The 27241-nt window shown below is 32.9% G+C and overlaps 2 protein-coding genes across 2 annotated transcripts; one reads left to right on the plus strand and one right to left on the minus strand.

Moving 5' to 3' along the window:
- Positions 1–4438: 4438 nt before the first annotated feature.
- LOC130899048 (28S ribosomal protein S7, mitochondrial) lies at positions 4439–8239 on the minus strand. Its single transcript, XM_057808727.1, has 4 exons — positions 8045–8239; positions 7806–7985; positions 7431–7665; positions 4439–4737 (listed from the first exon to the last, which is right to left on the minus strand). The coding sequence occupies exons 1-4, from the start codon at positions 8182–8184 to the stop codon at positions 4519–4521; spliced, it is 774 nt and encodes a 257-aa protein (XP_057664710.1). The 5' UTR covers positions 8185–8239; the 3' UTR covers positions 4439–4518.
- Positions 8240–9230: 991 nt separating this feature from the next.
- Positions 9231–26741, plus strand: LOC130899046 (uncharacterized). The gene is made up of 14 exons (XM_057808724.1): positions 9231–9695; positions 12655–12910; positions 15321–15569; positions 15620–17473; positions 17536–17619; positions 18688–19007; positions 20871–21345; positions 22719–23116; positions 23244–23430; positions 24249–24397; positions 24454–24606; positions 25789–26170; positions 26232–26408; positions 26481–26741. Exons 1-14 carry the CDS (start codon positions 9621–9623, stop codon positions 26609–26611), a joined length of 4890 nt encoding a protein of 1629 aa, XP_057664707.1. The 5' UTR covers positions 9231–9620; the 3' UTR covers positions 26612–26741.
- Positions 26742–27241: the final 500 nt, after the last annotated feature.

Below are 27241 nucleotides of genomic sequence, written 5' to 3' on the forward strand. Positions count from 1 at the left end.
GAATTTAGTCGGGGAGCTGGCTACATTAAACTGTACCGATAAAGTACACGACGTTTGAGTACGTAAACCCCTAGAAAATAGTTGTGACGTTACCAAATGGCTGTTCTGCCTGTTCGGACAGGAAGCATATGAAAACGCCAGCCGAGTTTCCACGTCGAACAAATGTGCCTAAAAAACCGATGGGGTACAAGCGTGAAAATGTTTTTATAGGTTTTTATAGAGTTCAAGTAAGAGCGGTAAAGCAGTGGCAGAAATGTAGCCGTTCGGAAAACCTCCAGCAGAAGCGATAAAGACTGTCGGAAAACTCATGTGAAAAAACCGAGATCGATGAAGATGATAATTAGTGAACTCATATAATATATTTTCTCGAATGAATAAATTAAATGTAGTTAAAGTTGAAAGAGAGAAAGCGAGAAAAACTACTCATTCAGTTTTTCTTTGTTTTTTGTTTTTGACCATTATTACAATAAAGCATTTAATGATTTGCGTTCAAATTTTAATACTTTATTAATAAATCTTATTTAAATATACGTTTCTGTTGTTGTTCATGAAGCAATACACTCGATTCTTTCCTTTTCACGTTCTGTGATATACGTATATTTTATTTTATTTACATTTTTTATTTACAAGCGCGCTAGAAACGGAGAAACCTGCTTCAAATCGAGCGATGTGTTATAAATGATGATGTTTCAGCGAGTTTTCAGCGTATCAAGGTGATTTTTTTTTTTCAATTTGGGGTAGAACAAAAAGATATTTGAAATGGCATCATAAAAAACAGGTTTTGAATGCAACAACTGCGAATGTATATAATTTTACATGTACGTCGACATTTTTTGAATTTTTCCGAAGATTTTCCGGCTGGCTAAATTTCTGCCATTATCATATAAACCTTAGTTGAGATCCCTAAAAGCACGTGTACCCCATCGGTTTTTTCACATGAGTTTTCCGACAGTCTTTATCGCTTCTGCCGGAGGTTTTCCGAACGGCTACATTTCTGCCACTGCTTTACCGCTCTTACTTGAACTTAGCTATCCTTTTCTGTCCAAAGTTGAAGGATATCTTTAATTCTCTCTCTATTTTAATACTTTCACACCAACCTCCGTATCTTCCCAAAAGTAAGAAGACCTTTACCATCATAACCGTTGCGATGGGTTTTTCGTAATTAATATACTAAACTACACATTACTATATTATATTCAACAGTCTACAAATATTTCCTGTAACATATTTAATTGTTTAAATTAATCATGAGAGGTTCAACAGTTTGATCAATAATGTTGTCTAATCCCCACATTTTTTCTTCCTCTTTGATAACGTGCTGAATGCATTTTTGCCAGTTTTCAACAAGTAACGTTTTTTAAAGCTTCGTTCAGTAATATTCTAATGTCCTTTAATTAAATGTTGTGTTTTTCCGAGCTACTTCGCCTTGGATTGGCGATTTCTTGCCACTTCATCAGTATTATATCTCTTGTGGGGATTTTTATTTATATTGACAATTGACAAAAGTTCGTTTTTCACCAAGTCAATGTTGAATCTAATATTTTTTTGTATCAACTAGTTAATAATGTCTTGTTTTCTCCATGACGTCGTAGGTAGACTTTCAACTTTCTCGAGTGGTAACTGGCGTTGTCAAGAACAATTACAGATCCGGATGGAATAAGATCTAGCATTTGTATAAAGTATTCCTCGAACACATCTGCATTCATATCCTCGTGATAGTCACCGGTTTTCTTTTATTTAAATAGCAATAGGCCACCATCAACAAAACCACTGTCACTGCCAATTTGTGTTACTATTAATCGTCTGCCTTTCCCTGATGGAGCTCTCAATCCTGTTGATAGTCCCTCCAAGAAAGCTTGTCTAAAATTGTTAACCGTCTTATCAAATAAAAAATAGTTTTTCCTTCACACACGATTTATTCAGAATCTTTTAAATATGAATATTTACGTTGTTTTTCCCAACAAAAATTTAGTTCATGTAGAACCTTCCTGGTAGGAATTTTCTTTTTCAAGTAAAATGAGTGGACTTTTCAGCGGATTGCATATTTGTAATCTACATCGATGTAAACCTTTGGCCTTCCTGACCGAGACTTTGGAACATCCACTTGTTTTCCTTTCCTTAAGAAGTTTGTAGACCGTTGATTTTCCTAGACCTGTCATCTTCGAACACATACTTGTTCGATCATCCACACAAACTGAAGGGTACTGATATTTTTGATTTTGATTTGATTTAACCTGTCTGGTATAGGTATATACTATAAAGGGCGTGGAATATTTACCTGTCACCATCATTCCTTTCTTAAAATACCCCAAAGGAATTGTTTTGGCCGATAAAAGTAAACATAGTTGGAAATTTGAACTTGTTGCAATAAATTTCTTAGGAAATAAATGTTGGATTCATTTGCTAAGGTTTAATAAAATAAAATAACAACTTGTTCTTAAATGTGACTATGGCTATGGTGGCCAGAAGGGGGATTGATTACTCTACACTATACCACTATTTACTACACTATAAAGAACTTAAGGTGAGGGATTAAATTCATCTGATTTTGTGTTCACAATTTTTGCTCTCCATCATATATTCACAATAACAACCAATTCCAGACCATTTGAGCATCCTCAGAACCAGTTGCTGAGTTTTGCACACACATGTTCGCTTCAATTACTTTTACCTCTTTTGACTCATTTCGTCATCCCTTTTTTAATTTTTCAAAAGTGACAGGGGGCAGTTGTCGATAATAAAATATGAATGACAATATAGTAATTATTTTACAAGCTTTTTGTTTGGGTTGAATGGACGTTTTTATTATTCCATTAATTCAAATCTTCAATAATTTAAAAGAAAAGGAAAAAACAATTTTTTATCAAACTCCCACTCCGTTACATTAAATTCTGATTACCTCTCGTATACGAGTTTAAAAATCAATTCAAAAAAGTTGGCAACAAATCGACAGGAACTATTAAGATCAGTTTCTATGAAATTCTTAAAATTTTCCCGTGAAAATTCGTGTTTGCAGTCATTAATTAATTTTCTAATTTTATATCCAAGCAAAAAACTTTATGAGAAATAATTTTCAATTCAAATAGTCCTAGAATGAATGTCAGCAGGAAGCAATGTAAATATTATCATAGACTTTCAGATTACAACCCTTAAAGTACACCCCCTAAAGCGTGAGCTTCTTCCGACTTCGGTTGACCCAGGAGGCCAGCCCTTAATACGAGATATTTCGAGGGTAACTATGCAGTGGCAGGGTTTAAGGAAAAGTACTTTTTAAAAATAATTATGAAATATTATTTGTAACAATTGGATTTTTTTCAAGTAGATTGGTTAGAATTTAGTTTTTTGAAATCACAATTATGACAGATTTGAGTATTTTCAAACCTCTTTTATAAGTTACCGTTTTAACTAATTTCTAAGAAAAGACGGAGGCATTTAAAAAAATAATTTTATGGCGTCTTCTTATTACTGTAGAGGTATTTAGGACGAGTTATTTCAGCTTCTGGGTGTGTCTCTCCTGGTCTCCTAGGTACAATTTGAAGAGTTGGGCTTCTGCCACTTGGACGGCCTCTTTTACCCATCGAAATTTTATTTTGCAACACCAGACTTTCAGCCAACTGACGTCGAAAGTGAAGCAACGTCAGTTGTTTGTTTTTAGGTATGCTAAGCGCCTCGTTGTCGACTTGGTATTCTCGGTACGCTTGAACTACTACTAAATCTGATGCATGGAATATCATGCGTTGATTTTATAAACGTCCTATAGTGACTCATGAGTTGATTGTACTTCCTTACAACTTCGAGACGTTCCACTTCAATAAAGTGCTTATCTTCACTAAATCTTTTTCACCAACTCCTCTATTTCACATATTTTTAGAATTATAGTTAGAATATTAGAATAATAGCAATATCCCAAAATATTTTTGGTTTGGTGCGCTTATGATTTTGGAAAGGGTCGTTTTCATCCCCCAAATCATGTCGCCCTCTAATATGCTCTAACGTCCTTGATAATGCAACAGCACCTCCTTTGGTTCCCGTATTCCTTGCAAACCAAATATGTTAACCACTATGTAAGGCTTATATCTAAATATTACGAAAGGTTTCATATTCCGTTTCTACCTAATATGAACCACATAGAGAACCTGTTGGAGGTTACTAAATATTACTTCCAAATTATTTAGCTGACAAATTGCTATTGACTAAAGTTAAAATTTAAATACAACTTTATGAAAAAGCTCGCCGATAACTTTTACTGTTCTTAGCAACCTTCAAAAGTGTAAAATTTTTATTAAATAAAAATAATTAACAAGTTTTTCAAATCTGTTGTAATATACAAATGACTTTGGTGTCTTAGAAGTAAGTATTGGACTCTGAATCATTTACGGTTTGACTGTAATTATTACTGTGGAGATAAGTGATTGTTGACGGTATATAACAAACAATAGATAAAGAGATGGTATACTTAGTATGAACATTTAATTTGAAATCATACTTTACTCATATACACACACACAAATGTAAAAATTAACTCCATCTATAATGAGCATACGCTCTATTCGCTTCGCATTGCTTGTGAAGATCCTGTTTTCTTTTTATAACTCTCCCTGTATTATTAGAAGCATCTATCAATTCTCGAGCCAATTGCAAATGGAACCTCACTGGTCTATCTTTGTCATTCGCTGCTGCTATTAACCATTTCATAGATAGAAATTGTGCTCTTTTTTCTGTGATTGGTACAGGCACCTACAACATATTCACAATAGTCTTACGAAAATTTTTCTATTTTATATAAACAATGTTTCCAAAAGTAGAAAGACTAATTTGAATTTAAGTTGGCAATTCTGTAGATTCCTGATTGGTCAAATAGCAGCCGGTTTTACTCAGAACTTTTGACATATGTTATGATTGACAATTGTATAAATTGTAAACAAATAGTATACATTTTGTTCTTTCTTACGTTCTTGTTATTGTTTTACTGAAATATAAAAACAGTTCAAGTAAGGACTAATTTGAAAATAGAATCAAGTATTATTGCTAATACTAGCAAACATCATTCGCCCCCCAAAAAAGGAACTCTGTACTTTTAGGCCACTTATCGTGTATGGAGAAGTGATACATTGTGATTTTGTATAAACAAATCTTAGATGATAAACAAGAGATAATGGTGAATGTCATTGTGTTTAAAATTGTAAAAACGTTGGGTAAGTTATCGAAAATAGCCCTTTTGTATGAAAGAACGGATATACATTTTATTTTTAGGAGTTACTAGATCCACTGTGTTTCAAAGTATTAAAAATGCAGAAACACTGGAATAATCGTCTCTTCTAACCATTGTGGAGGTCGTCTAGGAATTGTAGAAACCTTCGACGGTACAATAAAAAATATAATTCAATTGCATTGTTCATAGTTTTTTTGTTTGTTTAAAAAAAAATAAAACACCTTGTGATTATTAGGTTAATTATTATTTAGTTTAAGGTTCATTATTTCCAGACTGTATAATTTTAGTATGACTAGTATTTTATGTCATAGCTTTTCTAATGATTTCTAGAGGTGTGATTCAGGTTTCCTAAAATGGTTCTCCTAATTTAAAAATAGGGTATAGTACCAAATAATCAATTTACTAAAGTAAGACATGTTGACTGACCTATCTGTTTCAACACTGTATGAGTTATCTCTTTGGGAGTTATTTAATAAGTCTGTAAGAAAAAACTACAAACAAAGTATGAATCCACGACCAAGATATTTTATATCTGAATCTTTTATTACCTACATAAAACACTATTCAAATTATTTGGGATAAATATGTTTTTGTCTGCTCTGTGATATGTTGCGATTGCTGGTTAAGCCCAGACATGATCCAGTTATATCTGCCTGGAAGTAGCGTGCAGAATTAACTTTGAATTTATTTCAGTTGTGAAGAAGAGAGCTAAAATAGTTGCTAGTGTTTATTTATCATTCCTTCTAAGGGCTTTACAGAATTATGGTTTTCAAGTGACAACTGTGCGGGCAAAGGTTTTAAAAGTGAAGGGGAAGATAATAAGCAAGAAAAACTAATTTATAATTCAGAAGACTTAGTATGGGCCAAAACAAAGATCTTGGACTGGTGAGATGAGATCATATCCAACAGACTGGTGAATACCATTCTATTTAGATGTTTATGGTTTTTTCACAACAAGTGGAATTGGGCCCATACTTCTTATTAAAAACATGCGTGTGACGGGGGCACATATATATTTTATTTTAGTGTACAACTTTCATCCTTGAAAAAAAATACAAACACATGTCACATAAGAAGAAACTGAGAGAATTAATGAAAAACATATTAAACTTGATTTTGAATTTATCATAAAACACAAAATTAGAAAGAAACATAAAGTGTTTCAATAAAACAACTGATTTCAGTATCAGTCTTACAACTAGTGTCATACTAATTTTATTATTACAGCTGTTTAAACCGAAAGAGAAAGGATTGAAATTCTAATTATGGTAGGTTACGGTGATATACTATACGAAGTTGTAAAGAAGAGTGTGCTTTATTTAAAGAAACACATTTTGAAATACTTTTCATTACAAAAAGCGCGGTCAGCAGAATTGTTGCAAAATTTAATCAGACTGTAATCAGAAGTGTAAGAGAGAGAAATGCTTTATTATCAAAAAATTGTTACAATTTGTAGACAAAAGCTTGTAAAAACTACAAAACAACCGTAAAAATAACTAAATCAAGGATACAAATAACATAAAATTTCAATAAACAGAAGGAAACCATACTGAGTAACAAAAGTAATAGGTAATAATTAGTATAGCAGAAATGTTCTAATAAGAAAAATTAATTTTTCCTCATTCCTCACATCTCAAATATGTAGAAGTACTTAATCAATTAAATTATTTGTAATTTTATTAGAATTTACAAAATAGAGCTATAAATTTTATTTAGGTCTTTTTTATCATTTATAGCTTTTTCGTTTTTATAAATGTGAACCATTTCAAAAAATTCTCTTTTTCGTGTATTAGATTCCATTCCAAGAATTTTTGAATCTTTATAATTGAATTTATGTTTTATCGATATTTCATGATTTGTTAATGCAGTTCTAATTTTTTTATCGCATTGATGAATTTTTAGTCTATTTTCTAAATACAGAGGCTGTCCTATGTAGACAGCATCACAATTAGTACAAGATACTTGATATATAACATTACTTCTATTATTTTTTATATATTGTTATATTTGAATAACATTTTCATGTTCTATACATTGTGCGTAAGAAATATATAATGTTATAAACAAAAACTGCAAATGAATGGAAAGCCTAATTATAAATCATAATAAAAAAGAAATGAATAGATAAAGTTTATTCTTGAAATTACCCTGTTGCCTTTAGTTACCTCTCAACTTAGAATGACCCTGTTATAAGCAGTTTTAAATAATTCTTACATACTTGATATTTTATTCCGCCTCTTTTGATTGGTGTAAGCTGTAATAGTGGTTTACAATTTTCTACAGCTTTATGAAAAATATCTCTGGGATTTAAATTGATCTGTAATTTTTCTTCTTCACTTTTGGCTTTATGATATTTTTCCAACTGCAATCTTTTTATATCTTCAAAGCATTGCTCTAATAAACTTCTAGCAAGAACTTTGTTTCCCTCTTTCATACAATAATTTATCATTAAGCTAAAAAATATATTGAAATTAGAACAGACAAACCTAAAAACAATTATAAAAAAATCTTCATATCATAACATAATCAACAGAAAAATGGGGCCTTCTGGATAATATAGGAAATCTAAAAGTTAACCTATAATTTTACTCACTTTACTAATGGATCGTGAGCCAATGAGCAGGTTTGATCCGATAAAGCTGCTCGTGTTGGCAAATGAGATAATTTTTGAAATTCTCCACTTTTTATCAATTCTTCCTGAGCTTCTTTAATGTAAACAGGTTTAATATAGTAACTGGGATATTGAGACATGCCATTTTGTTGAACTATATTACTGAAAAATTTATGTTGATATATCCTAACTTATAATGATATAAAAATATGATTGAATACCTTAAAGTTTTCAAATTCGTTCTTAGAAATAGATTCCTTAAAGTAAACATTTTAAGTATATATCCATGAAAAAGTAAGGTTAAGATGTTAATTACTAATATCAAACATAGAATGCGCTCCTCTGGTATGCATAAACGCATATTTCACAGATCCACCATCGTTGCATTCCACTAAACGTGGATGGGTGCTCTAAATCTAAAGAATTCAATGATCAACATCAAATTATAGCTTGTGTGAAAATCATTTTCAGGAAAGTAATTTTGCAAACTATAATCGAAAATATTTGAAGTGTAAAGCTATCCCGTCTATTCCTACCTCTCACCTGCCTTCATTGTCTACTTTCATTTATGAAGATAACAGTTACGCCAAAGTTAATGATTGTATAATAAACCAAAAAGATTCATATGCTGTAAAGACAGTAATAGTAGACGAAGAACAAGTTGAGAGTTCGTGTCTATTGGAGTTTTCAAGCGAATTCTTAGACTCCATTGTTGCAAAGAAAATTAGTAGATTTGACAAACAAAAATCGGTTGTTTCAACTGTAGGGAAATGGTAATGTATCAAGTTCATCAGAATACAACAGTCAAAATATCAAAATTGACAAACAGTTTGAAGACATTGAAGAAAATGTGAGAAATTGGAACATCTGAGTGCATAGAAGAAAGTTTAAATAATGTAACAAAAGAATTCATTAATTACATTAGGAATTAATGAATTATTCTTTGTACAAAAGAAGTCTCTACAACCTTTTATTTCAACTGTGGTAAATATTAAAATGATATAGTATATTTTACTACTAAAGTGCTGTGATATTTTATTATCTCTGGTATCAATCGATTCATATATAGGAAATCAATCTAATTTTGAGACCAATACCTGCATAAAGTAATCTTTGAAATCTTGAACTTGTACGAATTGCTTGGTTCAATAATACAAGATGTAGAAAATTCATTATCATTTTGAAAAGCTGGGATCACGCACCTCTACATGATAATAAAACCTATTGAATTGTTAAACTTTATACAGTAATGTCAATAAAGATTGAATGCCTGGAAAACTAAAAATAAATAATATTCCATATTTATTTTTAAATTTAATAAAAGTTCCTTATCATATAACAAATAACAAGATTACATACATTTCACATGTACCTGTATTATCCTTTTGATTTTGAGCTGTATCATTTGTATCACATACCAATTCAGAATGAGAGTCAGTTAAAAGTTATCATTCCTCAAAAATTTCTATTTAAAAATACGAACTTCTAGATGTAACCAAAATGTCTAATAATAATTTTGGTTGATTAGTGACCCTAAATATTTTGAAAATAAGCTTTTTTGTATGTTTTCATTTGGATAAGTATGTTTGTACTTAGTATTATTATCGATCAGTTGGACTAATAAATAATTTTTGTTATTAAAAGTAGATGAGACGGTTTCTAAGAAAAAAAATTGATTTATCTTTCTTTAAGAATCTATATATCCTGACCTTTTATTCACTCTAATTTGATAAGATTGCCACATCTTCCAAACAAACATTACATACCGTGTCAGTAGTATTAACAGATTCGAAAAATATGCCCAATAAAGTCCGAAGAAATGTTGTTTCAGATATTTTTTGTATTTTCGTTCTATTCCAAATAACTGACGCCGTAAGTATCTAGAAAATACGAAGTTACAGTTTTATTTTTTGGTTTTTAATAATGATTACTCAACAAAGTTTCATACAATAAAATTTACGTTTGTAAGTTTGAAGAAATTACTTTCTCTATATACTTATACAAAGAAAAATGTATGGAACTGTACATTTTGTTGTATTTATTCCAGGGCCGGATTAAGCTAGGGGCTTGGGGGGCTATAGCCTATAGGGGACTATATATCAAATTTTATTGTTTTTTATCGATGTTTGGCAATATAAGTGAAAATTGTCAAATATCTATTCATACAATAAACATCAACCAAAGATAATGAAAATTTTACTGCTCGATTTCGAAATATTTGATATTTTTTATGATTAAGCTATTCAGTGTCCACTTTTTTCATTTTTCTATCAATATTTGAGAAATATAATCCAAAATTAGAAAACATTTGCTTAAGAGAACATTTACAAACTAAAATTTATGGAAATCTCACAAGCCATTTCTGGTATAATTGATATTTTCCATTTTTTATTGGTTTTTATAAATATTTGAGCAATATGACTCAAAATTTGAATATATTCAACCACAAAATCATCACACGACAAAATTTAGGAAACTTTTAGAAGCTTTTTCTGAGCTAAATGAAATTTCCATATTCTAGGCACACTCCGCACCCAATTTTATTAGTTTTTATCAATATTTGGGCAATAAATCTCAAAATTTGAATATATTCAACCACAAAATCATCACACGACAAAATTTATGAAACTTTAAGAAGCTTTTTCTGAGCTAAATGAAATTTCCATATTCTAGGCACACTTTGCACCCAATTTTATTAGTTTTTATCAATATTTGGGCAATATATCTCAAAATTTGAATATATTCAACCACAAAATCATCACACAACAAAATTTATGAAACTTTTAGAAGCTTTTTCTGAGCTAAATGAAATTTCCATATTCTAGGCACACTCTGCACCCTATCTTATTAGTTTTTATCAATATTTGGGCAATATATCTCAAAATTTGAATATATTCAACCACAAAATCATCACACAACAAAATTTATGAAACTTTTAGAAGGTTTTTCTGAGCTAAATGAAATTTCCATATTCTAGGCATACTTTGCACCCAATTTTATTAGTTTTTATCAATATTTGGGCAATATATCTCAAAATTTGAATATATTCAACCACAAAATCATCACACAACAAAATTTATGAAACTTTTAGAAGGTTTTTCTGAGCTAAATGAAATTTCCATATTCTAGGCATACTTTGCACCCAATTTTATTAGTTTTTATCAATATTTGGGCAATATATCTCAAAATTTGAATATATTCAACCACAAAATCATCACACAACAAAATTTAGGAAACTTTTAGAAGTTTTTTCTGAGCTAAATGAAATTTCCATATTCTAGGCACACTTTGCACCCAATTTTATTAGTTTTTATCAATATTTGGGCAATATATCTCAAAATTTGAATATATTCAACCACAAAATCATCACACAACAAAATTTATGAAACTTTTAGAAGCTTTTTCTGAGCTAAATGAAATTTCCATATTCTAGGCACACTTTGCACCCAATTTTATTAGTTTTTATCAATATTTGGGCAATATATTTCAAAATTTGAATATATTCAACCACAAAATCATCACACAACAAAATTTATGAAACTTTTAGAAGCTTTTTCTGAGCTAAATGAAATTTCCATATTCTAGGCACACTCTGCACCCTATCTTATTAGTTTTTATCAATATTTGGGCAATATATCTCAAAATTTGAATATATTCAACCACAAAATCATCACATAACAAAATTTATGAAACTTTAAGAAGCTTTTGCTGAGCTAAATGAAATTTCCATATTCTAGGCACACTCCGCACCCAATTTTATTAGTTTTTATCAATATTTGGGCAATATATCTCAAAATTTGAATATATTCAACCACAAAATCATCACATAACAAAATTTATGAAACTTTAAGAAGCTTTTGCTGAGCTAAATGAAATTTCCATATTCTAGGCATACTTTGCACCCAATTTTATTAGTTTTTATCAATATTTGGGCAATATATCTCAAAATTTGAATATATTCAACCACAAAATCATCACACAACAAAATTTAGGAAACTTTTAGAAGCTTTTTCTGAGCTAAATGAAATTTCCATATTCTAGGCACACTCCGCACCCAATTTTATTAGTTTTTATCAATATTTGGGCAATAAATCTCAAAATTTGAATATATTCAACCACAAAATCATCACACGACAAAATTTATGAAACTTTAAGAAGCTTTTTTTGAGCTAAATGAAATTTCCATATTCTAGGCACACTCTGCACCCAATTTTATTAGTTTTTATCAATATTTGGGCAATATATCTCAAAATTTGAATATATTCAACCACAAAATCATCACATAACAAAATTTATGAAACTTTAAGAAGCTTTTGCTGAGCTAAATGAAATTTCCATATTCTAGGCATACTTTGCACCCAATTTTATTAGTTTTTATCAATATTTGGGCAATATATCTCAAAATTTGAATATATTCAACCACAAAATCATCACACAACAAAATTTAGGAAACTTTTAGAAGCTTTTTCTGAGCTAAATGAAATTTCCATATTCTAGGCACACTCCGCACCCAATTTTATTAGTTTTTATCAATATTTGGGCAATAAATCTCAAAATTTGAATATATTCAACCACAAAATCATCACACGACAAAATTTATGAAACTTTTAGAAGCTTTTTCTGAGCTAAATGAAATTTCCATATTCTAGGCACACTCTGCACCCAATTTTATTAGTTTTTATCAATATTTGGGCAATATATCTCAAAATTTGAATATATTCAACCACAAAATCATCACAAATCAAAAGTTTGAGGCCCACTTCGTATGAATTTTTTTTTAATCAATTTGAAAACTTAATTTCTATACATTAAACTCATTTATTGGTTGAAGATAATTATACCACTAGAAGAATTACCACGTCCCGCTTATACTTCTGGACTAAAAACAGTAATCAAGAAAAATGACGCTCCCTATACGCTACAAAATTATAGCAAAGTAGTTGTTCATAATAGACCTGGAACTCCAGGTGCTCAATATGTAGTTACCCACACAGATCAAATTAAAAATGTGTATCCGGTGTTTAACGCTCAGACTTATGGACAACGCCCTCGTTACCATAATATCTTACAAACACAAAATAATACACGTAAGTAAACTAATTTTACATACATATACTTTTCACAAAACCTGTAAGAATTATCAAGAAACTTTAATTACAAAATTTCTTTCTAAACGATGTCCCAATTCTTCAGTATCGACATCAACATTGAAATTTTAAATGGTACACCCCATATTTTATTGCGTTTTTTTAATTTAGTGGTAAAATTAAGATTAAGATTAACATTAAAACAAAAAATGGGCTCCACATGTATCATGGAACAGATACAATCTTGAGACGGTAAGTTTCTTTTTTTTTAGTTTGCAGTACCGAGAATTTGGAGGGAGCTTAGTAATCATTACACTGATTGTTATTTTTGTATTGTGAATCCACTCAGAGATTGAAAAATCCAATCCTGACCTACCATCCACATCTGCTCCAATACCAAATATAGAGAAAATCCTGTACCTGCTCCGCCATTGTTGAAAAAGCAACTACTATCTCAAGGCAGCCCGCAATCACGAAGTTCATCCGGACATTCCGAATTCGTGATCGCGGTTAAAACAATGGAATTCAATTAAATCTGATCTTGAATATCCCGTCAAAGGAAACGTCATGAAAAATTCTCTTCAGTAAGGAAGATGGTCTCTGTTTTTGCCATGACGTAAAAGGTCTATTTGAGGAAATCGGTATTCCATGTTATACATCTGAATGGAGTCTTTTTATTGACAGGTCATTTAAAAGTCTGAAAGCTGGTCCACTACAATGGGAAAAAATTACCATCGATTCCATTTGCACATTCCGTACATCGCAAAGAAAATTACGACAGTGGGAAGTTATTGGTGATTTCAAGATGGTGTGATTTTTATCAGGAATGCAAGGTGATTATACTAAACACTCCTGTTATGTATGCCTGTGAGATAGTAGAAATGATGCCGCTCACTACTGACGAAAACATTGGCCTGCACGTACTGAGCACCAAGTAGGAAAATACAATGTTAAACGGGAAGCAATTGTTGATCTCAAAACTATCGTATTAAATTGGGTCTTATTAAACAATTTGTAAAAGCTTTTAATCGTGAGTCTAAAGCTTTCAAAAATTTTTTTCCAAAGCTCTCAGCGAAAATTAAAGCTGGAATCTTTGTTGGTCGTCAAATAATTATGAATCGGGATATTTTTGTAGAGTTACTCAATAATAAAGATAAAGAAGCCTGGATCAGTTTTAAGGCAGTAGTTCATGGTTTTCTTGGAAACGATTGAGGTGAAAAGTACGAAGAGCTGATCACTGACACGATCACGAGTTTTTCTATCGTGGGATGTAGAATGTCTCTAAAAATGCATATTAAATTCTCATCTAGATAAATTTGAAGAAAATATGGGAGCATATTCGGAAGAACAAGGGGAACCCTTCCATCAAGACAGTGCAAATTGAGAGACGTTCCCAAGGCCAATATACTGGAAGCATTATGTCAAACGTCAATTTTTTATCAATATTTTAGAAATTATTAGAAAAAACTAATTTTGAAACAGAAGAGATCTAAAATCGAGAAAATTTAGAAACAAATTCTTATTTCTAGGTATTAAACTAATAAAAATAAATAACGTGTAACCCGTGCGCAAAAATGTTGTAGATCGTTGTAATTGATTTGAAATCAACCTTTCAATATGGCCCTGGCAACAGCTTGCAATCGCTTTTTCATGGATCGAATAAGCTTCTTCACTGGATCTTGTTCGAAGCTATCCTATTCTTCAGTGAACGTCGTTGTGAGGTCGATTTTTGCTTCCACTGAAATGCCCGCTTAAACCATCCAGGAACCTCTTCCAAAAGCCACGTTTTCTTTTAAGCAACACTGCGCGAATATTTCTCAAGGACTTCTATCTCATCTATCGCTACACTTGCAGCGTTTGACGTCTTGGTCATCAGTACAATTAACGTGATCTCTAGCAAATCATAGATGGGCTGCTCGGTGAGCTAGGTTTGATTTGAGGCCAGTAGCTGACCTTTTTAGCCCAAGGTTAGCTGCCTCAAGTCTTCTTCTAACTGTCCATCTACTCACAGCCACTCTTCGCGTTTATCTGAGCTCTTGTTTGACTTGAACACCAGTGAGGGCCCGTTTTCTTAGCGATGTGCAGACAATGAGTCGGTCATCCTTCTAGGATGTACACCTTTTTCTTCCGTAACCGCGTCTTCGATGAAAGTTACCAGTGTTTTGGTAACGACGGTGAACTCTGAAAATCTCAGGTCCAGCGCACTGACCACTTTTCATTTACTATGGCCGCTTGAGCAGCTTTATCACTTGTTATATCAATTATCCAGAAAAGTTCTTGTTTGTTGTACAAATACAATTTCATGTTCAGTTTGCCAGTGACTTGCGATTGCGAAGGTGTTGTCTAAGCCGTTTTTGTTGCTCACTATTATATATTATAATAAATCTTATTACTAATTTAATACATTTAGAAATCGATTCTGGAGAATTGTCAAGAACAAATAGAACTATTATAAAAAGGAAAATAGGAGCTAAAACTTTGGATATTTATACAAAATGTCCGTCAGGTGCTACAGGACAATTTATCTATTCGGCTTCTTGTAATCAGTTTTTAAATTGCTGGAAAGGTAGAGGAACTGTCCAAAATTGTTCACCAGGTACATTATTCAATCCAAAATCATTAGAATGCGATTTTCCCGATAAGGTTGAATGCGTGACAGGTAAATAATATTAATTAACTTATTTCGATAATTTACTCCATTACTTCCAGGTCCACAAGCCAATACTATAGGGAATATTAGAGTTGAAAAATCAGTTCAACAAGCAACTTGTCCTGAGGGATTTTCAGGAATAATACCCGACTATTTTGATTGCTCTAAATTTATTAATTGTAATAACGGACAGGAAAACAGAATGGATTGTGCTCCTGGTACTCTATTCGATATGAATAAGAATATGTGCGATTATCCTGATCAAGCCGCTTGTTTTAATGGAGAAAATTCCCTTGATGTTAGAACTAAACAATTTTACAGTAATATCAATGGACAATATGATCAGAAGACTAAAAATAATCACAATATAAACGATGTGAGCTATAATCACTTGGGACATGGACAAACTTCAGCTGTTAATCAGATTTACCAGGATTCAAGCTCAAGTCGTCAAGACTCTGGTATAAAAAATGGACGAGCACAAGGATGTGAACCAGCAACCCAAAATTGTGGACAATTCAGTCAATACAACCCTACTTATCATCAAGGACATAAGTACGCTTATGGGGGCTCGAGAAGTGATGTAAGAAGGAACCAAACACATTATACAACACAAGGATGTGATCCAGCAACCCAAAATTGTGGACAATTCAGTCAATACAACCCTACTTATGATCAAGGAGGTCAGTACGCAAATTCAGCTTATGGCGGCTCGAGAAGTGATGTAAGAAGGAACCAAACACATTATACAACACAAGGATGTGATCCAGCAACCCAAAATTGTGGACAATTCAGTCAATACAACCCTACTTATGATCAAGGAGGTCAGTACGCAAATTCAGCTTATGGCGGCTCGAGAAGTGATGTAAGAAGGAACCAAACACATTATACAACACAAGGATGTGATCCAGCAACCCAAAATTGTGGACAATTTAGTCTATATAAACCGACTTATGACCAAGAACAAAATCAGTACATAAATTCAGTTTATGGGGGCTCGAGAAGTGATGTGAGAAGGAATCAAACACATTATACAACACAAGGATGTGATCCAGCAACTCAGAATTGTGGACAATTCACTCTATACAAACCTACTCATAATCAAGATCAAAATCAGTACTTAGATTCAGCTCACGGAAGCTCAGGAAGTAATAGAGAGACTGGTGGTCAATCCTATATGGTAGCTCAAAGATGCAACCCAGCAATTGAGGATTGTAGTCGATTTCAAAATCCAGCTCACGAAGTACATACACAGAGATGTGATCCAAAAACACAAAATTGTGGACACTATCAATTTCAGTATCAGGGAGAAACAGGTACTGATTTAAGTAGAGGTCAAACACAGATAGTTAGTCATAGATGTTCTCCAGGTGATAAAAATTGTGGTCAAAGACAAAATCAATATTTCGGACACTCACAACGATGTAATCCTTCAATGCAAAACTGCGCGTATCAACCAAGTACCGGACAAAATATACATCATTCCGATTCTACTCAGTCGGGACAAAATGGTGGCCAATTCAATTGCGATCTATCAAAACCAAATTGCGGACAAGATCAACAACCAAATTATGTTAAAGTATGTAATGTGAACGATCCAAATTGTCGACAAACGAAAAAACCAATAACAAATACGGAGCCTGTTTGTCCTAACGGTTCTGTCGGTTTACACAACCATCCTACAGACTGTAAGAAGTATTTGAGTTGTGCTAGTGGTCAAACATATGTGATGGACTGTGCCCCCGGTACGCTTTTCAACGAAAAAACAGGAATGTGTGACTTCCCATCAAACGTGAAATGTGAGGTTACAACTGATGAAGATGCTACAGACCCCAGTGAAACTGTTGATAATGATCATTGGCAAACTCAGTATAAAAATAATGCTCGTGAATTTGGTCAAAATTCTGGTCATGGTAAGTGAAATCATTAACTAATTAACATTGTACTTATATATGTTTATTTTATTCGATTCAAGGTAACTTTAGGTATACAACAGAGGTTTATAATCAAGAATCCAGTGATAACAAGGATCAACAAATTATTACAGATAGTAATAGAGGTGAGACAAGCATTAAATGTTTTTTTCAATTAAAAAACATTTTTTTGATTTACGTTGTGATTTAAATCTATTTTTCGGTGGATTAAAGTTTTAGACCTTTCGATGGCTGACGGAGTTCACTTTAAATCATATTTTTCTTTTCATGTTTAGTTATTAGAGTAAAAAAAAAAAAGATTTTTGATCCAAAATCTCAAACTGAACAACGAGACTCGATCAAAATCGGAACTGATTCGATTGTCAGTCTGAGATCAGCAAAACCATCAGTAGGTTCAAAGAAGTAGCTGAGAAGTCTATTCACAAGGCAGGTACTACGGGTATGACTGGAAACACTTGGTAATTAGGAATGATGACTGATCTTTCAATCGAACACGGTTATTCCATGCTATAGCCATCACGAATGATGTGGAATGTCATTGGGGCTAGGAGGAGGTAGACCACTCATGAAAAAATTCCACAGTTTGTCCAGCGTTCTTAAAAGTTTAAATGTCTGACCAGATTTTCCAAAGACCTCGACATCTAGTAGCTGCTAATATTATGGTGATCATTCTTCCAAAAAAAATCAGACCTGGAGATTAATGGGATTTATGCACCGATGATGCTCAATAATCAAGACGAAATCGTGAAGAAAAACTGCAAAATGAAATCAAGAGGGAAAGCAGAGGCAAGAAAACATTCATAATACAGACTAATAAGCCGTGAAAGGCACGTATAAAGATGAAGATGTTTCGATTCCTCGTTCTTTAACAATTCCATTGGACTTTAAATGGATATACTTTTTACTGGAACTAATCCATGTTAGTCGCATTACCAAATGTATGTTGCCTACTTCCGTGTGGGAATAACAATGAAACTAATCATAAATGCACCAGAAATTGAAACTAAGAATGTTGTGTCGATGGAATAATCATAGGCTATGTTATAATTATAATTTTTTGAAATACCAATCCAATAATCATTGTCAAATGGCGCATAAAAGTTGAATTAGCATTAAGTTCGTCGTAAAGTAACCAGAAAAGTGTCTAATTGTGATTTGTCAAACAATTAAATACCAATTAACTTGCATCGTAGGTAACTCTGGGTTTCTTCAAAGACCAACTCTCAAACAAACATCTTTAGATTACGATGATGTTTATAGCCCGGATAATCACATAACAGCAACAACGCCGAGAAGTGCTTGGCCCCCACCTTTTAAAACGAAAGATTCCAATGATTTAGAATATGTTGATTATGTTTTCACTTACGATAACGGAGAGCCAGTCGATTTAGAACCCGAAAATGTGATCAAAGTTAAGCAGAGGCTGTCGAAAACGTGTGATGATGAAGATGATGATTTCCATTGTACGTCTCAGATGTGTATATCTTTGACAATGCTCTGTGATGGTGTGAAGGTAAATTCATATTTTATAAGGTGTGAAATCTTGATACGTTTGCCCACTTTTTCACCACTTCAAATATTATTTACCTAGAAAAGTTGATCTTTGATGATAAGAGCTGGTGATTGCAGATATGTGTGGCTTGGAAAATCCGTTTTTTGTTCGAATTCGATTCTAAGAAAAACCATTTGTTGTGAATTTACACAAATTTTTGGTCAAATTACCGTTGAAAAGGCCGTTTTTTACCAAATTGTACTAATTGACATTGGAAAATCCAATTTTCTCCAAATCCAACTGAGAAAATTCTTTTTTCATAAAATTATTCTCTAGGAAGTCATTTTTTAACCAAATTAGAAGCAGTTTTCTCCAAATTCAATTCAAGAGAAGTAATTTTTACATCGAATTGAACATACTGAGCAATTTTCACTAAATTCGGCTTGGAAAATCCGTTTTTTGTTCATATTTGATTTCAAGAAAAACCATTTTTTATGAATTTACACAAATTTTTGGTCAAATTACCGTTGAAAAGGCCGTTCTTTTACCAAATTACATTGAAAAAAGCCTAATTGACATTGGAAAATTCAATTTTTTCCAAATCCAACTGAGAAAATTCTTTTTTTATAAAATTATTCTCTAGGAAGTCATTTTTTAACCAAATTAGAAGCAGTTTTCTCCAAATTCAATTCAAGAGAAGTAATTTTTACATCGAATTGAACATACTGAGCAATTTTCACTAAATTCGGCTTGGAAAATCCGTTTTTTGTTCATATTTGATTTCAAGAAAAACCATTTTTTATGAATTTACACCAATTTTTGGTCAAATTACCGTTGAAAAGGCCGTTCTTTTACCAAATTGTACTAATTGACCTCAGAAAAACCGATTTTCTTCAAATCCAACTAAGAAAATTCCTTTTTTCAAAGAACTATTCTCTAAGAAAAGTTATTTTTTGACCAAATTGAACATACAAACATTATATTATTTATTATATGACAATTTATGAGAGAAAATCAGGTTTATTAGCAACAGCAACAACAACGGTAACATCCTATTCGGGTAGTTAAGAAGGCTTCTCCATTATGTAAATGACAAATAGATTGTTTATGGTTATATTTTTTTATAATGCTCATATAAAGTTTCCCATACACTCATTTGGCAGCTGTACCTTGATATTAGAAAAATTTATATTTAATAATGTATATCCTAACCGAAACTCTTAAACGAGACCTACTATGAGCTAGACTGGTGCCGTAAAGAAAGTTTTTTTGCATATAATGATTCAGATAGACGTTCAAAACTGAGATATGTAAAATTTATTGTGTGAAATTTTCACATAATATATTCAAACATTCCCAAACCATCACCAAGCCTCTGCCGTATTGTACAGTCGGGATTACACATGGATCTAGCACCGTTCTTTCTTTGACCTGCGCACAAACACTCTTCTCTTAGACCCAAAAACATCAAACCAGCATCTCTTTATATCCTTTCCACTGTTAAAGGATGCTAAGGCAGATCCTTAGATGCATTGATCTGAGCTGCTATCGTTTCAAACGATGGTTCCTTGGTTTCACTCAATTTAAAACTTACAAGTCTAATTGATCCTAAACTAAAATCATAAACACCGAGGAAATAATTCACCGACAGAAAATCTCCAACACCGACAAGTTTAGGAATGCTACTTTCACCTTATGGCAACAGGGGAATCATTAAGGTGATTATCAGGAGCTTCTAATTTCCGATAGGAGGATTTGGCAGTTTCCTTTTTAGTTTTGATCTCTACTAATTCCGAAAAGACGGGTAGGAATACCAGCTTTAAAAAAATAGTTGATCTCTTTTTCATTGATAGAAAATTTGATTGAATTTTGCTCCAATTTCAGGATTGCTCTGATGGTAAAGACGAACTTAACTGCCAGGAATATACAGAGAGATTCATAATAACGAAAAATTCAAAATTAGTCGTACCTGAAAAGCAACGTTATATCAACATAACCCACTCGACGTGCGCGGTACTATGCATTCAAAATCAAAAATTCGTTTGTAGATCATTCACGTACCGAAGACCAGACAGGACCTGCTTCTTATCGGATCAAAATATAGGCATGTCAGGAGCTTTGCAGGCCCACCATTCAAGTGATTATTATGAATTAAGCGCCGGTTCTATAGATTGTTCGGATACTACCAAATATTTCGAATGTAATAACAAAAAATGTTTGGTAAAAGATCATTTATGCGACGGATATACTGATTGTGAAGATAGAGAAGATGAAAAATATTGCGGGGCTGATAAGTTTGGTTACACAATTAGATTAGCGGGATCCGGTGAGAAAAACGAGGGGCGTGTTGAAGTCACTGGTAAGTTTACGAATATCTGAAATAATATCTTTCGTATACAATCGCTTAATCACTCTTTTGACTCAATTTTGTACAACAATGTCTTCACAATAATTATATTTTTGCCACCGCAGAAAGAAATTTTAGTGCTGTTGTTGTTTCTCCATATTTCTGTTTCTAAAGTGAACGATTTCTGACAAGGAGTAGTACGCCTTAGGAAAAATCTCAAATAAACAATTAAGCTGACTGTTCAATATCAATAAATGAAAGGAAGGCTCGAGATAATGCTCAAATCAACTCCATAAAAGCTTGGCAATGCTTAGGTATACTCAGAGGTGATTCTATTGTGGGTTATAAAATCCACTGGAGTAAAAGCAAGTGAAATAGTTAATAAACTAGCAAAATAAGTCCTAAAGAATCAAAGTTTATTTATTGAATCATCATTATCGAGAGAAAATTGGATTAATCGCTAAGACAAGACACCACGAGGATCTATACTAAGAGTTTTAATAGATTTTCACCTACTGGACATATCGAGGTCAAACTGGCGGAAAAGACGACTCCAGATTCGTCAAACTTTGCTAGTATATTGAAAAAGTAGCGAGGAGTACCGCTATAAAAATCATTAGACCATTCTTCAGCTTGAGATTGATTCCCTAATGAAATATGACTTAGATCTTGCATGTGGGATTTCTCTATCCAAAACGGTGTCATTAATAAAAATATCTAGTTAGTTGAGTATTAATAATACAAATATTGCTACCTTCTCGAAGCTACCTGTGCTTTGATCGGCTAGTTTGGAGAAGCTCCCACATAGAAACGTTTGAAGTAATATGTGAGGCAGAGGCTCCCAAACTTGTTTGTTTGTAGCCAAATTTCATAATATTATTGGTTGATGCTACATTTTTATCAGATTTCTACCAGATTTTATGATGGACATCTGTGTAGAGTCTAGTTTGAAATTAGTTTACATAAGCTTTCACCTTATTTAGTTGTATTCAGAATTTGAATATATTGCTAAAGAATTTTAGAAATTCGGCGGATTTGCGCGGCGCTTTCCGGGCGATGTCTTTTTTTTTTAGTAGCAAGCGATTTATTTGCAGTATTTCTTCTAAATAATTTTTACTAAAGTCTATTTATTTATTTTTGTTGTAGAACTTTGTAGAATTTTATTTAAGTATATAAATGATGAATATAAAATAAAAATTCACTTGAAATTAAACAATTTTTTATTCATTAAGAAAAAAACTTAATTTTTATTTATATTTGTTGAAATAATTTTGCCATGTAACAGTACTCCAAGTAAGTATTCAAAATTTCAACTGATTTTTCCAAATAACGAAAAAATTGAAGTATATTCATATCAAAAAACACTTTTTTTTTCTATATTTCAGCTTTCAATACCACCGGTTATATCTGCGACGACGATTTTAGCATAATCGACGCTAACGTAATCTGCAGGGAACTAGGATTCACTTTGGGAGCAGCCGAAATCAAAAGTCAATCATATTTCGCCAAGGATTTAAAAGAAAGTAATACTCTGTATATGATCGACGATCTCAATTGTCTCGGAAACGAAACTTCGTTGATCGATTGTAGTTTCCCCGGATGGGGGATCCACAATTGTAGAGATCAAGAAATCGCCGGGGTGGTATGTAAAACGCCTCAAGAAAAATGCGGAAATGACGCCTGGAAGTGTGATTCCGGTAACGAGTGCATCCCGTTCGATTTCGTTTGCGATGGTGTGGAAGATTGCGCTGATGATTCAGATGAAGATATCAAACATTGCGAAGTAATTATTATATAAATAATAGAAACGCACTCTAATTTTTTTAGCTCGAAAAAATCTGTTTTCTTTTATTATTGTTTTTCTAGTTATTGTTTTGCTGGTATAAGTTTTTAATTTGTGTCGTTCTTAGGCTCCAACAGAGCTGCGTTTGGTTGGAGGAAGTTATCCAGGGGAAGGAAGGTTGGAGATAAAGCATAATGGAATTTGGGGGACTGTTTGCGATGATGATTTTAACGAAGATGCTGCTAAAGTTGTTTGTAAAATTTTAGGTTATAAAGGAATGAGTTCCGTTAAAAAAGATGGCTATTATGGTGCAGGTCAGTTACTTTCGAATGCTTTTTTGTTTTCCTTTGTTTGACATACAAATATTTTCTCAAATAATCACTATTATAACAAAGACACATGATAACAATATTTAGATGTTTGGATTATGATGTTTGCAAACAAGAACACTAACTGGTCAACCAACCGCACCACCGAGCGTCAAGATAGACCAATTTGGAGACTAAATTATCCATTTTAATTCTATTTAGGAGCTTATGAAGGCAGTACAACAATTGAGAGTCACGTTGTTAAACTGTCTCACTTGTTTATCCACTTTTTTCAACGATATAAACTGCGTCCTCATATTGCATTATGAAATGTTCCCAAGAAGCTGGAACTAATCTTTTGCCGTGGTCTTTTTGGTCAACAGATTGAATTATCCTTAACACCCACGAGCTATGATGGAGAAAATATTAATTTTTCGAAGAATGCTATGAATTTTTTAACCTTGTAGCGACAATATGTCGAGAACCAAGATAGGGAATGAAATTGAACCTGATAGAAGTGGCTTCAAATGAGTTTCCTAAGAATTTCTTGAATGTATCATGACTAATAACACCCCGATAGTCGTTGTTCATCCACCGAAGTGGATTCCTTAGGTAACATCAACTAATATTGGTAAGAAGAGGGATTCAAATCTTAACCATTTATAAATATTTCAACTACCATGTTCAGGAATAAATTGTGGTTGTTCAGCTCACTAGTCAAGTACTTTTTCACGTTTAATTTCCTTTAAAGTTCCCCGAAAATTGAGAGTTCGACCTCAAAATTCAATTACCTGTCTATAATTGACAACTGATATTGTTTCAAGGATACGGGCCGATTTGGTTGGATCAAGTGTCTTGTTATGGTAATGAAACCGAGTTGAACAAATGTACTCATTGGAATTGGGGCGAACACAACTGCGAACATAACGAAGATGTCGGAATTATTTGTTCCCAAGATGCCGGTGAAGTTAAGGTACATTTACCATAAATATCGACTTTCATTTTTATCTTTTTAAATATAATTCGTAGATCGAACGACATTCGAATCTACCGGCGCATATAGAAGAAGGACTTCCGAGGAATTGCGGTTTCAGAAAAGATAATCAATTCGCTATAAATGATTTGATACACGCTAGGGTCATCGGAGGAGGAGTCGCCAAGAAAGGAGATTATCCATGGCAGGTGCGTATTGAAATTTGACCCTACGGAAGTTATCCAATTTGACAGCTATTACAAGCACACAATTCACACTACCACTACACGTACACTCGCAACCACACTATCTGGTGTGCGTGTCGATAAACAAGTTATCGTCTTCAGAGATTGAAGATTGTAGTGCCTTGGAGACTCCAAAAAACTCCAAAGTCTCGAAAAGTTGACATTCTGTGCGACTGCAGGCGACATCGGTGTCGAGTAGGTCTTGCAACTACTGCTCGGGTGGTATTATGTTGGACAGCTCGGAAGAGTTTCTGTAGTAGTAGTATCGGTAAAAAAAAATCAAGTCAAAGACCTTTCTTCTATGCTCTAAGCTGTCAACTGGTCAGCTATTTGGTCAAATCTGGGTCGCCAATAAGTCGAAATACTCTCTTCAAGGTTTTGTAGAGAATTGAAAGATATTGCGGAGTGTATAGCTTTTTTGGTCTTAAAGAGGCCCTCAGGACCAAATCCTGAGCCGCAATGATAGTCTTCTTTGTAAAAACAGCAGTCTGGGTCTTTGCAGCATTAAAATAATTCAGATTCTTTCCATCACACTCTAGAATGTTTCCAAGATAATGGTATTGATGATGGTGATCTGTTGCTGCCTACGGATTTCGGTATAAGCCGAGTTTATTGGGGCAGTTGATTCGATTCGACGACATCAATGTGCTATCGTCGGCGACAAACTGTGTCCCTGTTAACCTTTCTGACTTATGCCCAACGAATGTGACCTGGTTGGATGGGTCTTTGAGAAAACTACGAAGCCAATCGATGAGTGAGGACGACAAACCGTGCGATTTTAATTTATTTAGAAGGTTGGCATGACAAAATCTGTCAAAAGCCTTCTATATGTTCAGTGCGATTGCTCGGAATTTCACATATCCCCGGTTTATGTTTAAGGAAGCCGTCGCTGATAGTGTTATGTTGGCAGACTTAAGGTATATCAAGATTTGAAGGTTAACGACTTTCTCCATGACCTTGGCCTAAAGCAATCGGACGGTTGGTAGCCGTCTCTTTTCCTTTTCTTTTGGTAATTTGATAATCCAAACTACTCACTATATAATTTCACCAAGTACTTCCAAATTACAAAGGGTATCATTTTTATGGACACCATCAACTTTTTGGACAATACACCTTCCAAGTTCTAATCGATGAAAACTCTTACAGGCCGCGTTGAAAGTTCGAGTTAAAGACAAATCCGCTCATTGGTGTGGAGCTATTATAATATCCAGCAGATGGGTACTTACCGCGGCTCATTGCCTGCAAGGTTACACGAAAGGTGCTTACATAATCGTTGCTGGAGATTATAATACCAACGAAGACGAAGGTACCGAACAGAAAAAATATATCGACGAATTTTTTATACACGAAAAATTCAGGAAGGGTCATAAGATGAATAACGACATAGCGTTGATCAAAGTGAAAGGTATTGGATTCGAATTGAACGATAATGTGCAACCGATTTGCTTAGCCGATGATGATACTGATTATAACAGGCCTTTGAATTGTACTATATCAGGATTTGGTTCAACAAAAAGCGGTAGTTCAAGTGAGAAAAAATATTTCTATCATATCGTTCAAAAATATTCATATTTATCATTCAAATTTAGGTTATTCTCATAACCTTTTGGCTGCTTGGATTCCCGTTCATTCTCAAGATATTTGTACCATGCCTCACGTATATGGTGATATATTGACAGATGGTATGGTATGTGCTGGTTCTATGGATGGTAGTTTAGATGCTTGTGATGGAGATAGTGGAGGACCTTTAGCTTGTTTAGATCAAGGTACTACAAATCCTTTGTTGCCAAAATGAGCAAGGTTTGTGGATTGATCAAAGATTTTTTTATTAATTCCAGGTGTATTTACGCTTTATGGTATAACTTCGTGGGGACAACATTGCGGTTACGCTAATAAACCTGGTGTTTATGTTAAAGTTGGGAAATATAGAAAATGGATTGAAGATATTGTCGCTAAACATTCTAATTGAAACACTTTGGTCTACTAGGTGTTTGGAAGGATTGAATCTATACACTAAAATAGTCATTAATCATTAAACTATCCACTAAAACTTATTATGCAAGTTATTACTAAACACTTGAATAAATAATTTATTTAAATACACCGTTTGATTGAGTTTTCGCTATTCTGATCTGATCTCTCTGATTTATCGATTCGTTTCTATGGGGTGTTTCAAAAAAAGGTGATCCCATCTGTAGGATAGATGAAAAATTGAAATATGGTTGCAGTTTGCTCAGTAAAAAATTTTTGTAAGGCCATCCGTATTCAAGATAATGGACATTGAAGAAAAAAATATAAATATACCCATTTTTTATTTTGATGCAACTACTAACAACAATGTATTGAAATTTCATGCGAATATTTTTTTGGAAGCTTTCTCAATATTAGATTTATTAATCAAATGAAATTAAACATCATTTAATTTCACATCAAAAAGGTACTTTAGATAAAACTCGATACTTCGGGATATTCTGATTTGAAAATTATGAAGTAATAACCGATGATAAAAATATAACAAAAAGTTGATAACATAAAATAGAATTCAATTAAAATAGTTGTTCAAAATATCCCCCGTTTTCACGAATACACAACATTAAAC

The sequence above is a fragment of the Diorhabda carinulata genome, chromosome 10 (assembly GCF_026250575.1).
Source record: "Diorhabda carinulata isolate Delta chromosome 10, icDioCari1.1, whole genome shotgun sequence".
NCBI lineage: Eukaryota > Metazoa > Arthropoda > Insecta > Coleoptera > Chrysomelidae > Diorhabda > Diorhabda carinulata.

Excerpts from the sequence above, each read along its gene's own strand:
- LOC130899046 (XM_057808724.1), top strand. The coding sequence starts at position 9,621 with ATGCCCAATAAAGTCCGAAGAAATGTTGTTTCAGATATTTTTTGTATT. Across the intron at positions 15,570-15,619 it reads TAAGGTTGAATGCGTGACAG|GTCCACAAGCCAATACTATA; the intron begins GTAAATAATATT and ends CATTACTTCCAG. Across the intron at positions 24,398-24,453 it reads AAGATGCCGGTGAAGTTAAG|ATCGAACGACATTCGAATCT; the intron begins GTACATTTACCA and ends TATAATTCGTAG.
- LOC130899048 (XM_057808727.1), bottom strand. The coding sequence starts at position 8,184 with ATGCGTTTATGCATACCAGAGGAGCGCATTCTATGTTTGATATTAGTA. Across the intron at positions 7,986-8,044 it reads ACGAATTTGAAAACTTTAAG|TAATATAGTTCAACAAAATG; the intron begins GTATTCAATCAT and ends TAAATTTTTCAG. Across the intron at positions 7,666-7,805 it reads GCTCACGATCCATTAGTAAA|CTTAATGATAAATTATTGTA; the intron begins GTGAGTAAAATT and ends TATATTTTTTAG.